This window comes from Pocillopora verrucosa, chromosome 9 (assembly GCF_036669915.1).
Source record: "Pocillopora verrucosa isolate sample1 chromosome 9, ASM3666991v2, whole genome shotgun sequence".
NCBI classification, from domain to species: Eukaryota; Metazoa; Cnidaria; class Anthozoa; order Scleractinia; family Pocilloporidae; genus Pocillopora; species Pocillopora verrucosa.
This window is the reverse complement of record NC_089320.1, coordinates 16,771,641-16,787,752: the sequence shown is the minus strand read 5'-3', so window position 1 is coordinate 16,787,752 and position 16,112 is coordinate 16,771,641. Positions and strand designations below refer to the sequence as shown.

Genomic DNA, 16,112 nt, shown 5'->3' with positions numbered 1-16,112 from the left:
AAGCATTCAATGACCGAGTTACTAAGAGCTATAACTCGTTCTGGTAGCTCTTTCCCGAGTTTCGCAATCATTACCTCTATTACAGCATTCAATGACCGATTTACTAAGAGCTATAACTCGTTCTGGTAGCTCTTTCCCGAGTTTCGCAATCATTACCTCTATTACAGCACTCAATGACCGATTTACTAAGAGCTATACCTCGTTCTGGTAGCTCTTTCCCGAGTTTCGCAATCATTACCTCTATTACAGCATTCAATGACCGATTTACTAAGAGCTATACCTCGTTCTGGTAGCTCTTTCCCGAGTTTCGCAATCATTACCTCTATTACAGCATTCAATGACCGATTTACTAAGAGCTATAACTCGTTCTGGTAGCTCTTTCCCGAGTTTCGCAATCATTACCTCTATTACAGCACTCAATGACCGATTTACTAAGAGCTATAACTCGTTCTGGTAGCTCTTTCCCGAGTTTCGCAATCATTACCTCTATTACAGCATTCAATGACCGATTTACTAAGAGCTATACCTCGTTCTGGTAGCTCTTTCCCAAGTTTCGCAATCATTACCTCTATTACAGCATTCAATGACCGATTTACCTTGTGCTGTGCCTCGATCTGGTAGCTTTTTTCCGATTAAGTACTGTAGCAGTTTTCACGAATTGGTAACATGTCATAGCCGCACCTCTGGTTTCATGAATCACATCGCCCTCGATAACTTCCAGCTGCATCACCTTTAGCTCTAAAAAATGAACCCTCTGTGGGTTGTCCCTTTATTAAAGGGACATTTTTAACTAAAAGCGGCGCTTAACTCTTCGACTCCCAGAAGTGATGAACGTGTAACTTGTCTCTATCCATAGTTTATCCAGCAAGCACGTATTAAGAATACTTGAACTCATCAGGTAGAAGCTTTTATCTAAATCTAACACTAAAATCTTGTAACTATTTCACAAGGAAACGTGTAGCAACTAGAGAGGAAAATTAACAATCAGATCTTGGGAGTTAAAGGGTTAAAAAGTCCACTCATAGAGACATGAACTTTGTTGGAGGATAACTGAGCCTGGTGAGAGAATATTTGAGACCTAGTGTGAAAACAAAGAGCACTGTAAACTCGTGTACTAATGGGTGTTGCAATCGAATCGTGGGATTCGGGAAATCTAATCTGCACCCCATTTCTTGGAAGAAAAACCAACAGAAAAAAAATCGCTCAAAGTTTCAATAGTTTTACTTAAACAATTCTCTGTCACCTCAGTGGTGAAAAAGCAACACATCATTGCGCACGTGAAAAATAAATCACATATTTTGGATACTTTCTTAGTTTCATTGTAGTTACAAACCAAGGGCTACCAGATGTAAAGAAAGTTGTCTTTTGTAACAATAACCTGTACGTCGACGCCATTTCGATTTTCAAATACTTCAAACGTTGACAATAACTTATGAAAAGACTTCATACTCCTGTTCATATGTTGTCATTAATTTATCAAGATGCTGCGTCAAACTCTGATCCCGCCAAAGTTTTCTGGCTAAAATGTCACGCCCGTGTCACGCTCGAGCTTCTAAGACACGGTTTCTTGGCATCTCACACATTTCGCACACTTCCAAGGCTTCGTGATTTGCAAATGTGCAAACTGAGCATGTCCAGGTGCGTTCTTCTGAAACACAAAAGAGAGCAAAAGAAAGTGCATCACAAATAAAATCAAGATCACGAGGTACAGTTTTGAAAAATTAACATGCTCCAAAGTAAAATCAAAATGTCCTAAATTTTCAACCAATTTCATTCCCCATGACACCTTACACCTCTATTGACTATAATACTCAAAGAAGAAGAAGCAAAACGCAAGGATGAACTCTCTTACTCTATTGAGGAGTCTCTTGGGGAACAAACTCAATAAAGAGGCAGCAAAGAGGCAGTAAAAAAAGTATGTGTGTTAGCAAACCAACAGGCTCTCTGTATCCCAGTTAGACATCAACACCATACAAAGCCTCAGAGGTTCAAACTCTCTTTGGGGGATCTATTAATTTTTTTGCTTTGCTCCTCTCTCTTAAAAAATATCAACAGATCGTTTAACTAATTTACTGCAAACACTGACAACCAACGAATTTGACCTTAAATTCTCATTTTTGACCTTAAATTTTCAAACCATCTTTAAGAAGACAGAAGACAGGTATTGAAAAAAAAAAAGAAAAAAAAGAAAATGTCAATTGAAGAGTAGAAGATAGTAGACTTAAAATCATCCCAGATGTACATGTATGGTATATTGTGTATCTTCTGTAAAACTTCCAGCCTTTTGTGTTACTTTAAACAAAACGTTTATCTGCCTCTACAACACAGTAGCCTGTAGCACCAGTTCTTCTAGAATCAAAAGCCACAAAATAATATACAGTTGTATTAGACGTTAATGGCAGCTTACTGCCCTTTAACTTATGTATTACCTGGTCGTTCGTGCATTACATTCTGATAGTTTGGAAGAAACACCCATTCGTTGGTTAAGCTTCCGTCCAGAGGAGGAGGTGGAGGGCTCAGACTGGTGGGACTCTCTTCCTCTGAATGAAATCGAACAAAATCGAATTAAAGCTTAACGAAGTATGGTCTGTCTAAGGAATTGTAGGATCAATATCAGTATCTGCGCAACTGCCCACTGACCCCTCCCCTAACCCAACATTAACCTTAACTTGTTGTCAATTGGCTGTTGTACATACAATGCAATGTTACTTTCCCTTTATGATGATTCAGTGTAACACTAGAATTGACCCCCTCTTTCTCTTACTCACATCTCCCCACCCCCCTCTCCCTTATCTCCACTCTCATTCAAAGAAGAAATTAAACCTTTAGCTCCCAGATCACATTTGTAATTCTCCTTACTGTCAACCATACAATTCTTATAATGTTAGTTCAGAGAATTTAGTATTGGATCCACTAATTATCCCCAAGTTGATATTTTTCTTTATTCTCATCACTAATCTGGTTGATATTGTATCAAAATTGTAAAGAGAAATTCTGTCTTGGTCAATCATAGGAGTTGAAGGGTTAAGAGGACTTGAGGGTTGAATAAGAGGAGCTTGTTATCACAATACACCTGTTACAACCCCCCCTACTCCTGCGCAGATTTAGAAATCAGTGTACTTTTTTGATAACCAGTGTATTATACAACCTTTAGTGAAAAGTAAAAAAAGGCCCTCACAGTGTATGTAAATTTCATAGTAAACCCAATCTAGTAAAAAAACTCAGGAAATTTTACGGTGTGTTTAAAACGTAAAACTTGTTCAGTCTTATTATAATCACCTCCCTAATTTTCACCTCCCTTGTCAATAGAGCTCTTTTCGTAGCAAAACAGCACAGTAGCTCTGAAGCTACATCCCAGGTTTTATTTATTTATTTGTTTTACTTATTTATTTTTTATTTTGTTTTGGTGAAAAAGAATTGGCAAAAAGCTTGATCTTGATATGCTTCTTTCAATCCAGTATGAAAAAAAGCACTGAGTACTTTAACTCCTTTTTGAGTGATAGGCGGGTGAAGCTATAGCAGGGGTGTGTCTAAGAGGCTGTCATGTTGCTATGGTAGCCTTACATTTATTAACAGTTGCTGAGAAAAATATCAGTGTTGATGAAAAGGTAAAAAACCCAAAATTGTTTAAATCAGTCTATTCATGAAATGGTAATTCAAGATAACAAAACCATTTTTAGTCAACTTAATACAACAATTTGCTATCCTGCTATTGCTAACTGTTTTTAAAACAGTTGAATACAACAGATTATATTAACCTTGTAATTTGTTAGTTATATGATTATAATAAATATACCTTAACTTGTACAATTCAAAGGTCGTTCTATTTGTAATTTCAAATCAGCCTAATGCTGGGCACTCCCTTGATTTTAAAAAATTTCTTCAATTATCACAAATCAAAAAAGAGGTAAGTTTCTTGAGAAACGTTGGTGCTGCATTGGTGGGAGAATGTAACAGGGTAATTTAGTATTATCAAATGAGTTGATAAGGTAAATGGGCCACTGTAAAGAGTTTTAAAGCTGACATTTCGAGCATTAGCCCTTAAATTGTCACAGCTTGAATTGTACTTCAATCAGCCAAGTTAACACAATTAAAAGTTATTAATAATTAAATGTAATACCATGAGTGGGTATTCTTCCAAACATTGAACAGAATCGAGTCAGTGAAGGGCCATAACCTATGAATAAAAGATCACTTGTTGATAAGAGGCAATCCAAGGTGATCTTACATTAGACTCTCCTGGCAATGCCATTAATGTATTAGAATTACAAGTCATAGTCACTCTAAGCAGAATATGATAAAGATGCATTTTTTCACTACAAAAGATTTAATTCTAATGTATTTTGTTTCCCTTTACCCTTAACTTCCTAACATCTCAAGGCATATTCTACAAACTTTCCTAGGTACATTTCTTAAGGTGCTAACCACAAGAATTTGTATAACAAGCAAGAGCTTATCTAGTTAATGATCATTTCATTTTTCTCATGACTCTATTTGATTCAGGTGTGATATTGTAAGGAGAAATTAGATGCTGGTCACTCTTAGGGGTCAAAGGGTTAGGAAAATCCTACAGCCACACTGCGATGTATTTCCTGAAGCTTCATTTAAAGGCATCAATCATCATCTTACTCTGTGCTATGATCATGGTCAGGTTACACAGTGTAGTAACACATCTAACTTTCTTTAATATTTTCTACTTTCTAAATTTAATGTAATTTTTATGCCTCAGTGTCTGGGAACAGGCATGGGTCAGTGGTTTCAATTAAGTCAAGAAAAAACAGGTAGTTTAGGATAGGTTAAGGTAGCTTTATAGGCCTGCTTTTTCTGTAAAGGTCTTGGCTCCTGAATTTTCAAAGTTTAGGCTCTTACAGTTGCATTTTCATGTATTTTTGGTCTAGGTTGCTTTGTTGTTCTTATGTGCAAAGAGAGTTACATGTGTGTTTGTAGTGCAAAGACATTCATGGACAAGCCTTAAGTTGCTAGCCTGTGTTTTACAGGTGGGTGGATGTACTCCCAACCCATCTACTTTGATTGAAACCCCTGTACATGCACATGATTTCAACCACTGTAATAATTTAATTCTAGTTGAGATCTTTGGGAGTGAAAACTGAAAGGTTTTTAAGATGAAGCTTTCCACTGCAGATGAATTGAGAAGGACACTTGCCAAAGATAATTGTAAATGGTTTGAGGTTCTCACTTGAATAATTTTTTAACCCATTACCCACTAACATCAGTAGACATATTCTCCATACTGTTCTCAATACATTTCCTGCTGTGCTGACAAGGAGAATTTATTTTAACAGTCCAGAGCTTCTAACATTGCTGATCATTTCCTTTATTCTCATGACCTTAATGTGTGATTCGGGGGTGATATTGTAAGGAGAAATTAGATGTTAGTCACTCTGAGGGGTTGAAGGGTTCATTGACATGTTTCCTCTACTAACATGATACATAAACAAAATAATCATCAACCATAAAATATCTCTTACCAAGATAAAACAATTTCTATTGTGAATGAGGCATTATACATGGTGACAGTGTGAATTGGAATTTTAGCCTCTAAGTGACATGATACTCACCATTTGTTCCACTGTGAGGTCGGCTTGAGGGAAAACTTTCAACTCTTCTCACTGCAAAAAAGAGATAAAAAGCTTAATTTTACACTGAAGGAAGAAATCTAGTGAAATCCCTTAAAAACAACTGGTAGGTTGATTAATTTTGTATCTTTCAGTGAATATTAATATTTTACCATTTACAACAGATTACCCCATACAAAGGAAAATACATATAAAAAGGTTTCAAATCATTTCAACCTACATTAGCCTTGAACTACAAAACAACATGTGTACTTGAATGGTGGTTCACATATTGTACAGGTACTAACAATCTTTCTACATAAATATATTAATGATTTTGGTGTACTTTGCTTCTCACCAAAATATTCAATAATCATCAACAATTATTACCTGGTGGAGGTTGATAAGGTGGTGGCGGTTGTGTTACTACTGGATTATTACTTGTATTTCCTATTAAAACTGCAAAACAATCAAAGTACTTAATAAATAAATCCACTTTGAAATCAATGGTGATTGTTGTAAAAGCACAAACGCTCAGCTGGGAAACATAACTATAATTTGCACTAGTTTTAGCAATAAACTGTACCTTTTTCATTGCTAGGGATGATAGAAAACTCACAAAAAACAAATAATCCAAAGTAAGATTTAAGATTTTATGAGTGCTGTTTCTCAAATTGACTATCTTTTCTGTTTTTTTTTTTCCTGATGACAATCCTGTACTTTGGTGATCTATTTGTGGGAGTTTAAGGTATGTGTAATCAAGTACTGATCAAACTTAGTGTCATGTATGTCATCCTTATGACTTCAAATTGAAATGGCACAACAGGCTCCTTAGATTTTAAATGCATGCACATATGATTTGTGTGCAACCAGCTCTGTGCTCAATATTTTCCCTTTCAGCCTAACAAAATTCAGTAAATAAGTATTTAACCATATGACCACAAGTGCTAAAATTTCAAAAAATTTTGTTTCAATCTTAATTGGGATGGGACAACCATTAGAAACATTCTGCAATAAAAATTTATCCATACCTTTTTTTTTCAAGTCTCAACAAGAAACTGGCAGTTCATCAAAAAATGTAAGTTTTTATCTTATTGGTGTTTTCTTTTAAGTTTTTGCAACAAAACCATGTGAATGCAAGATGGCATTCTATGAGATTGCATGAGTGTGGTGCTAGATAGGTCATATGTGTATGATAATAAACAGTCTGAAAAAACTTGTTCTGGGAAAATATCCACTCTTTGAGAGACTTTGTTGCAATTATTAATTGATGTCACAGTCAAATATTTCCTTACCATCTCGACCATTGCTAAGTCCATCAATTTCACGAGTCATTTGTTCGATTTCTTCTCTCAGCACCCGATTTTCATCACGCAAGTGTTTTACATCTGTAGGCTAAATTGATGCAAAGTGTTCATTTAATATCAAAATTTACAGGTATGTTTAACCTTAGTATGTAATTATGTCATTAAGTGCACATGAAATTAAACATAACTTCTCACAGAATGAAATAATCTCAAATACCATAATACAAAGGACAAGCAATGAAGCTCCAATATAGAACAACATTGCAACTTAAGAAACTACAGTATGAATAAACTGAATTTAAAAAATTGTACACTTGAACTACTTACAGTGGGATTGGCAGCGACACGAAATTTATTGTTGACCATTTCCATTTCTTTTTCTTGCAAGCTATCTTTCAATCTTATCAATTTGCGATGCTCATTGTACATTTCCTTCAATAAGAGAGACCGTATTGGGTGAGATACAAAAGTCAACTATTCACAACCTTTATTATCCAAATGTACTGAGTAGAGCACAAATAAAACAGGAATTGAGTGCAAATATCATGCAATATTTGAATGGATGGTTCAGTTGTACTGAAAAAAAAAAACAAAACAAAACAAAAACCTGTTTAATTTGTGTCTGTGCATGTCCCATTTATGCAAAGTAAGCTCATTTATGATTTTTTGAATAAGTGAGTGTAACAGTATGGTCATTTTGCATTCAAAATGGTAAGTACTATAAATCGATAAAGTACAAAGTAATTATAATATTTTTTAACACATCCATTTCAAAATCCCTGGTGATTCATTGCAATCTGATTGGCTCTCATTGGTGCAATTTATTCAAGAATCACACCATTTCATGTACTAAATCACATATTTTTCTGAGCCAAAGAAACAGCTTTACTAAAACACAAGCACCAATCAGATTTTGAGGCTTGTTGAAAATATAAGTCAAGTTTTGCAACTTTATAAAAACCAGCACATTACTGGCTAACTATGATATTTTAACATACTAAAATACCCCTTGCATTTGAGTGACTGAAGTTTGCAATTTTAAAATAGATTTAATCAAGTGGTACTTGAACTTCATGTCATAAAACTTTGGTATAAAGTCATACAGCAATTATGATTTCAAATCACTCATATGATTGCAAATCACTCATATGATTGCATACTTAATAACATACATGAAACAATTATAGGCTTCTGATTGGCTGAAAACAAGTGCATTTTTCATGTAACACGAATGCAAATTGCAAATAGCATGCCCACTGTCAAAATTTTGTCTGTCTTGACTTTCTGGGATGCTTTTTTGTATAGGTAATCAAATGATTTCCAGTGCAATTTGGAATAAATAAGCACAAGTAAATTTTTTAAGACTAACAAAATTGCACAAGCCCATAGGGAGGGCAATTTGTGGTCTTTGAAAAAATTAGCAAGTGCTTGTTTATTCCAAATTGCACAAGAAAAATCATGTGATTACGCGTTAATAATTTACATGAAAAAATACAAGATGGCTTATCATAATTAAGCATAAACAAGCATGCGCATCAAGTGCAAAAATAATTTATTCAAACCGTGTGTTCAGCCAAAGCAACCAAATATGATCAAAACAATATGCAATGATATCTTCACATCTTCAAGGCACAAAAAAGTTCAAAGTCTGGCTAAACAGTTCAAGGAATTGTTCAGTCTGTGTCCGAATCACTTTCAATGAAATAGAATTGTTGTTTCCAAAGTTTAACCATGTTTGTTTTTAATTTCAGCACTGGATAATTCGAGCAAAGTGTTAAGCTGGGTCGGCTCGTAGTTTTCAATTTCCTAGGCAATTCCCTTCTCTAAACACCACTTTTTTCAAACCAAGAACCAAAAAAAGTGCTTTTTACAGTGTTTTCATTGTTTGAGCTGTTTTTCAGCTGCAGTGGTGAAAGAAAACCTACTTAAAACACCGGCCATTGTTTAGCTCTCAAATTTTCAAATTTTGTTGTGACATCCAAGGCTCACATTTGATTGGCTATCTGTGAGTTTCTTTGATTATTGACCAATCAGAATGTCTGATTTGTTACTTTCTTTGCACTGAATTAAACCTCTTCTGCACTAAATTACCTGAAAACTGTATTCATCTTAACCAATCAGAACTGAGTAATTTTTCCATGCATATTATTAAATAAGTAATTACATGATTTTGAGTGCAATTTGGTGCCAATAAGCACTTGTAAATTTTCAAAGACTACAAATTGCACTTGCCCCAAGGTCTGTGCAGTTTGGTTGTCTTTGAAAAAAATCACTAGTGCTAATTATCACCAAATTCCACTCAAAATCACGTTATTACCTATAAATTGCACTTCACACAGTTCAATTACCATTTTTAATCAACCAATAATGACAAGGAACCAAAACACATACCTTATTCAATGTTTCTAACCTTCGCTGTTGATGACAAAGTAATGCTGCAGAAATGAGGATGCAATAATTATTTTATAATCAATGGATGAACACAACTTTTAACAACATTGTACATGTTATAAATGTAATTTCCAATGGCAAAGAAATTATTATGGAAAATATGAAATAAGTGTTTAAAGTTGAGGCACAGCCAATTAGATTGTAATATTCTGGAATATACTCTAGTTATCTCCCATGTATGTTCTTTGATAACCTTTCCTGCAAAACTAATAATGCCTTTTGCTCTCTATTACTGCCATACACTGATTGAGAAATTGAAGGTACAGTCATATTGAAATGAAGTGTGGTAGATTTTGGACTCCATTGTTGACCACTCCCTAAAACACGGTGATATGGATAAAATGTGCCAATTGATATCCCTTCACGTGGAAGCACCATGCCTATGCCAAACCCCTCAACTTTAATCAAATCTGCATTGGTCATTAAACCATTGTGATTAAATATAGCAAGCTTAGGGAAAAGTCTCCCACTAGGATTGGATCCACAGACCATTTAATTTTTCAATACAATGCACTGCCACTGAGATACAGAGTAGATTGCATTAATATAGGCCATACAGTGTAACTAGTAAATACATCTAATGAGCATTGCTACATCCTGTAAAGTACAGGTGCTTTAGTCAAAAGCAACATGACACATGTACATAGAGTAGATGTAGAAAGCTGGCAAAACTCTGAGTTTGGCCATTGCTTAAAGGAGGTTGTGAGTCATGTATGATCAGCATGGATCAAAGCATGATTCTGAACAAGCACAATTGATTTTACTCGGAGAAAATTGATTAGTATGGTTGGACAAAATTTTTTGGCTCGTGACAATACCCCTCATGAGGCAACTATGGAAATGAGTGTTATTAGTATTTTGATCACCTGGTATGGTAATCATACTATCAACAATGCAACCTTACACCAAACAAAGCCTTAACATCAGGCAAGTAAATGTACTTTGATCATTTAACTAACATAAGTAAACTTAACTCTTTTACTCTCAAAAGTGATTAACATTTAACTTCTTGCTATGATGTCTACACATTATCCAGCACACACTGGCTATGAAAATATCCAAACTAATCAGATAGAAGTTGTTATCTTGATCTAGAACTAAATTATTGTAATTAATTATCAAGAGAATGTGTGGTAGCTAAAGGGGAAAATTAACAATTAGAACTTGGGAATTGAAAGATTAAAGATAACTTTTCCTTTCCTCTAAATACAAGTGAAATGGTTTATGCCAAGAGTAATGCCTGATCACGAAGCCTGCTATGTAGGTGAGAGGAACCCTGAAAAGGACTGCTATCAGTGGTATTGACTGACTTATCAACAACTTGATCAAAAGTTTCTATCAGAAGTTGGTGATAAGACAACCCAAACAACCATTTCCTCTCCACTGCAAGTTAAAACTCTGCACTTACTTTGATCATAACTTGCAACCGTAGATGGTATTTGTCTCTCTCCAGTGCAAGACGAAACATAAGCCGCAGCAGAACTGGGCTGTGCTACTGTCATAGGTCTTGTCATGGGCTGTAAAGCTGGAGGTTCTGTTCTGTTTGGGAGGTGTGGTGGGTTGGTTGATTGGGGAATTGCAATTGATATAGGTTCATCAATAGGTGTACTTTGTGAAGACGGCTGAACAGGCATTGGGCTGTCTATTACCTCAACATTACCACCATACAATAATCTATCACTTTCTGCTGCTAGAATACTCAAGCAACGCTCCGGATTGCCATGCTGAAAAATAAGAAGGCGAAAATTAGAATAAATACTTAAAATTTCTGAAGCATTATGGTTTTGGCAAGAATTGTTAAATGTCTCTTTTAGCTAATTATGACAAAAGTTAAAGAATCAAAGCTCTCAGCATACTTAACATTTGAAAATATGCAAATTGCAAATTTTTACACACAATCATATAAAATGCTTTATAAATAAGCATCAGAACTGATAATCACAAAGTTGGTACCATCCTCATCACACATAAATGTTCTGACCCAAAAGAAAACCAAATTTTTAATGCTTATAGGTTATATTTGTGTATTTCTAATCCAACAAGCATTTTGAAGACATCATAAAACATTTCATGTCTGAAACTTTTCTATAATGAAACAGTAACATTAATTTTGTGTGGTGAAGTATTCCTTATGTAAAAAAAAAAGAAATAATTTCTCCCTGCTTATAAAAGAAGCACATCACTCTTAAAAAGAAAATTCCTAATACTTACTTGTATACAGTTAGAGTTGATGTAATTATTTAGCCAGACATATACTTAGATTATTTTAGCCAGAAGGAGAATACCACTGTTTACTGTAATTTACACAACTTAAACTGAGGAAGTATTCATTAAAGGGGAAACTATTAAAGGCAAGCACAGAAAAATTCATCATAATTGATTCCCATAAGAGGTATCGTCATACAGGCATCATGGGTTTTGCTATGTACAAATTACTAGTGGGGGAGAAGATATAGAGTTAGATTATTTTTATGACACAAAATTGAGAATCTAAATAAAATTCTAAAAAAGGAAGTGTTTGTGAATACACAATGATATTTCCAACAAGCACATGATTTATGACTATCATCCGAGTTGTGGAAGTTGCAAAGGCGATGACGATTCTAAAAAATTTATAGAAGTGACCTATACGAGGGTAGTAATGAGCGTTTAAACACATGATCCCTACAACCTATCCGCCTTCTTCCGCTGGCAGATTTACTGCAGAAAACCAGGAAAGGATTTTGATGGAACTAAGCAAGGTTAATGTAAGGATTTTTCGTATGGTAAGTCCTTTTCCTTTCGATATCATTTCTTAGATAATCAGGAACTTGGTCAATTTAGAGAAGCACTGCACCCAACTACTGATTTTGGCGAGTTACAATTAATTCCCTTAAGTTTTATTGTGCGATTTTAAGGACTGAAATACCGAACGCTACATGCAGGTAAGATCCGTATTTCATGGAATGCTTTTCTTTCTAGTTACACCATTCTATTGACCCAAAGAAATTTCTGATACAAGCGAATGAACCAATTTCAACTTTGTTTACAAGCCGTACGCAGTAAATTCGATCAATATTATACAATTCGACACGGCAAATTTAGAATAATCGTAATAACTGAGCTTAGAGGAAGCCTTACTCGACAAAAGAAAGAACAAACTCGAAAATATACTGCTCAAGCACATTTACATTGATGGGCGAACACGCGATGTTTACAAGACAACACCTCCGCGTCTAACCGACGGAAGGAACGGAAGAAGAACGTCTTCAGAATAAAAGTTCAAAGACAAAAGCATTTGAATGACACACTCATTTTGTCTCCGTACAATCCCTGATAAAAGTAACCCAAAAATTGTCCAAATACCGCATAGAAATCTCCCTACCTCAGCCTGCAGTGTGTTGGAAATAACTTGTTCCGGAATCTCGGGAAAGCGACTTCTAAGGGCCTCGAATATTTGCCCGTTGTGCCCGTTTCTCTCCGTTGCCATAAAAAATTTCGCGTCCACCATGTACAAGGCTTTTTGTGTTCCCTTCTACAACGTTTCTTATATGATTTCCGAAGGAAAAGCAAAGGATAGGTTAGGGAGGAAGTATCCCCAGTGGAACTTTCACAGACCTTTTCGGCCAACGTCAGATTCAACACGTACTGCGCATAACATTGTGGCACGTGACACATCTTCCGATAATCAGGTGCCAATCGATAATATATCGATATTGAAAGAACAATAGAATATTTCCATAGTGGAAAAAACAAAGGAAACCAAAACAAAAAACAGAATAGAGGCAAATATAGTTAGTTTCCGTAAAATTACAGTGATTCAAAAAACCGTGAAAGAACGATTTTACATACTACTAAATGTTTAGTCAATGTTAGAAAGAGTTCTGTGATATTTTTCTCTTTCCGCTGCCACCGATACTTTCATCTGATTTTTTACCTTTTTTTTTCCACCACCTGATCAAATAATTGCTTCAGTGACGCGATTCAACCGTAGGATCGATAAAAAGAAAAATTGATGTTAAAGAACGAAGCTAGAACCCACACAGACACGCACGACTTATTATAAATAACAACAACTCAAATAAGGAAAGACGAAACAAAACAAGCGAAGAACCCCAGTTTGATTCCGTCCAAACAATTAAACAAATCCACCGGATCGGGTTCGCTAACTTGCAGATTTATTTGGGAGAAGGGAGGAATAAAGGAAATTTTGCACATAGAAACTTCGAGAACCAATTCACCTCAGGTGATAACATCAAGATCTGAACATCCCTTGGGATAACTACTCAAATCAGTTAGCCGGCGCTCTGTCGCTTCTCGGAGAGCGAAAAATCTGGAAAATTTTTCGGAAAGGGTCTTTAAATTTACATACATGTCACTCTTATAGTGTTAGATTTGTTCTGAAAGCATTTTTTAACGAAAGGAGTTGTAAGAATTTTTCGTTGTACGCACTGATATGTGTTTTTAATTTTCATTACCGCCGCTGGAAAGCCTTGGCTACAGGTATACATGTACGCATGTTTGATACCTCGCCAGAGACTGACTTGGCGACGGCCGGGCGGCCATCGTGAAGCGAATCCCATGTCCTGCTGGCCGTTAACTTTGATTCTATGGAACTAAAATAACTCTTACAACCGTTTCACACACTTCGTAACTGCAAAACTAGAGATTTTTTTCAGACAGTTTTTACAGCAGAAAAGTCGCTTTATCTTAGTGGAAGTTTCAAATGAAAGAGAAATTGATGTAAAGATGTTTTTTAGATGAAAGTGACTGTGAATAAAAAAAAACTGTGAATCGCTCCAGTTTCATTGTAAATAATCAGGTTAGCTCTCGCTTTATGTTTAACGATTTTCTCACTCTCAAGTGACTCAATAATGACCTCTTTCTGAGCTTCCTGTTTTTAACCTAATCACGTTAAGTCACCTGATCTTCAAAAACGGAAAAATGAACCCAAACAAAAAGACAAAATTGCAAAAACAACAACTCTGAAAATCGAAGAATAAAAGACGGTGATTAAAGAAGGGTTTTCCTTGCTCGTATCAGATGAATGCAAAAGCAATTCAATATCCGATACTAATCTTATTTTCAATCGCTAAGACTGGAACTAGCTCAGTGCAATTTTCGGTTTTTACGGTTCCCTGACGTAGGTGACCTTTAAACCATGATTTTCTCCCTCGTCATATCGCCATAAGGCCAACAGAAATATTAAGTACCGGATGTAACGTGTTAAAGTCATACTTTGTCATATATATCATACCTTAAAAAAAGAAACGTCTCTCACTAATCTCGGTTCTCGGTCCGTACTGTAATTTAAGGAATCGGAGTTTTTCCGCATAGATTTAAGGCTCAATAGTAAAGCGCGTGGGTAGTAAATCCGAGCGGCCTGAAAACCGAGGTTCCATAAATGACAGCGCGGACCGAGAAAACGGGATTTATAGTAGGATATTTATTACATCTCCACGTTCAAATAGAGGGGTTGAATTACAAATTAAAACAAACTTTTTAATTTATCAGGCCAGAAGTGAGCTACGGCCCACTAGATTGACCGAATGAAAGATTTAAGCCGATTAGAGCTGGTTTAAAAATGCCCAGACTCGCCTAAAAGCATGGAATTCGGCCGATGTTTTTCGTTGAATCCATCGTCTCTGGGTTCTTTGACTTGTTTCTAACACTTGTAACTCTCTCGAATCGCTTCCCAAAAAGGAGAAACAATTTAAGATTTCTGTTTGATTTAGATTTACATATGACTACCATACCAAAATTGCCGTTCAAGCTGCAAGTTCTGATTCTTGAATATTCATCTACCACGTTATTGCAATTGCGGCCAATCTGTTGATCAACATTTTAAATAACGCTTTTCTTCTCTCAGCGACCCAGTATGTAATGACTAGCGTCCGTACTTCTTGTTCATAAACACAGTGCTCTCACGTGAGTAGGTCCGCCCTTATTCCGCCCAGAGCCACGTCGCACAACTGCGTCATCGCTGAGTCAGAAACTGGTCAGTTTTACATACGAATGATGAGTTTACCCTCAAATAAGTCCAGAGGAAACAGCTCACCATCATGCGCAATTTTTAGCTGCCTTTGAGGAGTAAGTTGGTGCCTCGTTTTCTCTTAAAACTCTAAGTCGGCGGGATTCCGACAAGAATTCACGTTACCTACATACCTACATTCATACATCACTTTCCAAATTTACGTCTCGGAAAATAGGTCTCGCAACAATCAATATTTCTAATTCTTTTCTTCTATTGTTCTGAAGTTAAAATAGCCAATAAATGTTACCACAATATTCGTTCAACTGTATAACTGTACTGAGTTAATGATGCAAGGCCCTATTATGTCAAAATATTGCAACACTCGTTCCAACTGTATAGTTGTTGATTACGGTTTTAATGATCGAGGGCCATATCATCATTAAAAGACACGATAGCCCCCCAAATGTATATGTAGCACTTAATCACTCAACATTAAACCCGGCCCAGACTGTGTGCCAAAATGGTGAAGGGCCTTCAAGTTCATCCTGGTTTGTGCTGTGATTGTAAAACTCGCAGTGATGTTTTCCAACCTTTATTTTGAGATACACGAGGGAGAAAATTCGACGTGATTACCAAGATTGCCTTGAAAAACGTGAACGTAGTTAATTATTTCCTAGATGAACTGTTTTGAAAAAACACTTGAAATTCTATTTAAGTTGAAGATAAATTTAAAGAGCTACGTCATGGTTTGCGCACGAGGAAAAATTTCGCCGAAGTTTTTCAGTTCGTTAACTGCAATCTGTGCCAATATTCGCCACCTGAACA

At 35.8% G+C, this 16,112-nt stretch overlaps 1 protein-coding gene across 4 annotated transcripts; it reads right to left on the bottom strand.

Moving 5' to 3' along the window:
- Positions 1-1,203: 1,203 nt before the first annotated feature.
- Positions 1,204-12,950, bottom strand: LOC131779546 (mitogen-activated protein kinase kinase kinase 7-interacting protein 3 homolog). Of its 4 annotated transcripts, none has more exons than XM_066172299.1 (10): positions 12,699-12,950; positions 10,743-11,058; positions 9,275-9,318; positions 7,211-7,315; positions 6,872-6,971; positions 5,967-6,035; positions 5,580-5,630; positions 4,121-4,177; positions 2,430-2,540; positions 1,204-1,648 (listed from the first exon to the last, which is right to left on the bottom strand). In XM_066172299.1, exons 1-10 carry the CDS (start codon positions 12,822-12,824, stop codon positions 1,539-1,541), a joined length of 1,089 nt encoding a protein of 362 aa, XP_066028396.1. In that variant the 5' UTR covers positions 12,825-12,950; the 3' UTR covers positions 1,204-1,538. The 4 variants fall into 4 exon arrangements, with proteins under 4 accessions (XP_066028396.1, XP_066028397.1, XP_066028398.1 ...); XM_066172300.1 differs by having other exon boundaries at positions 1,204-1,645; XM_066172301.1 differs by lacking the exon at positions 4,121-4,177.
- Between the last annotated feature and the right edge of the window lie 3,162 nt (positions 12,951-16,112).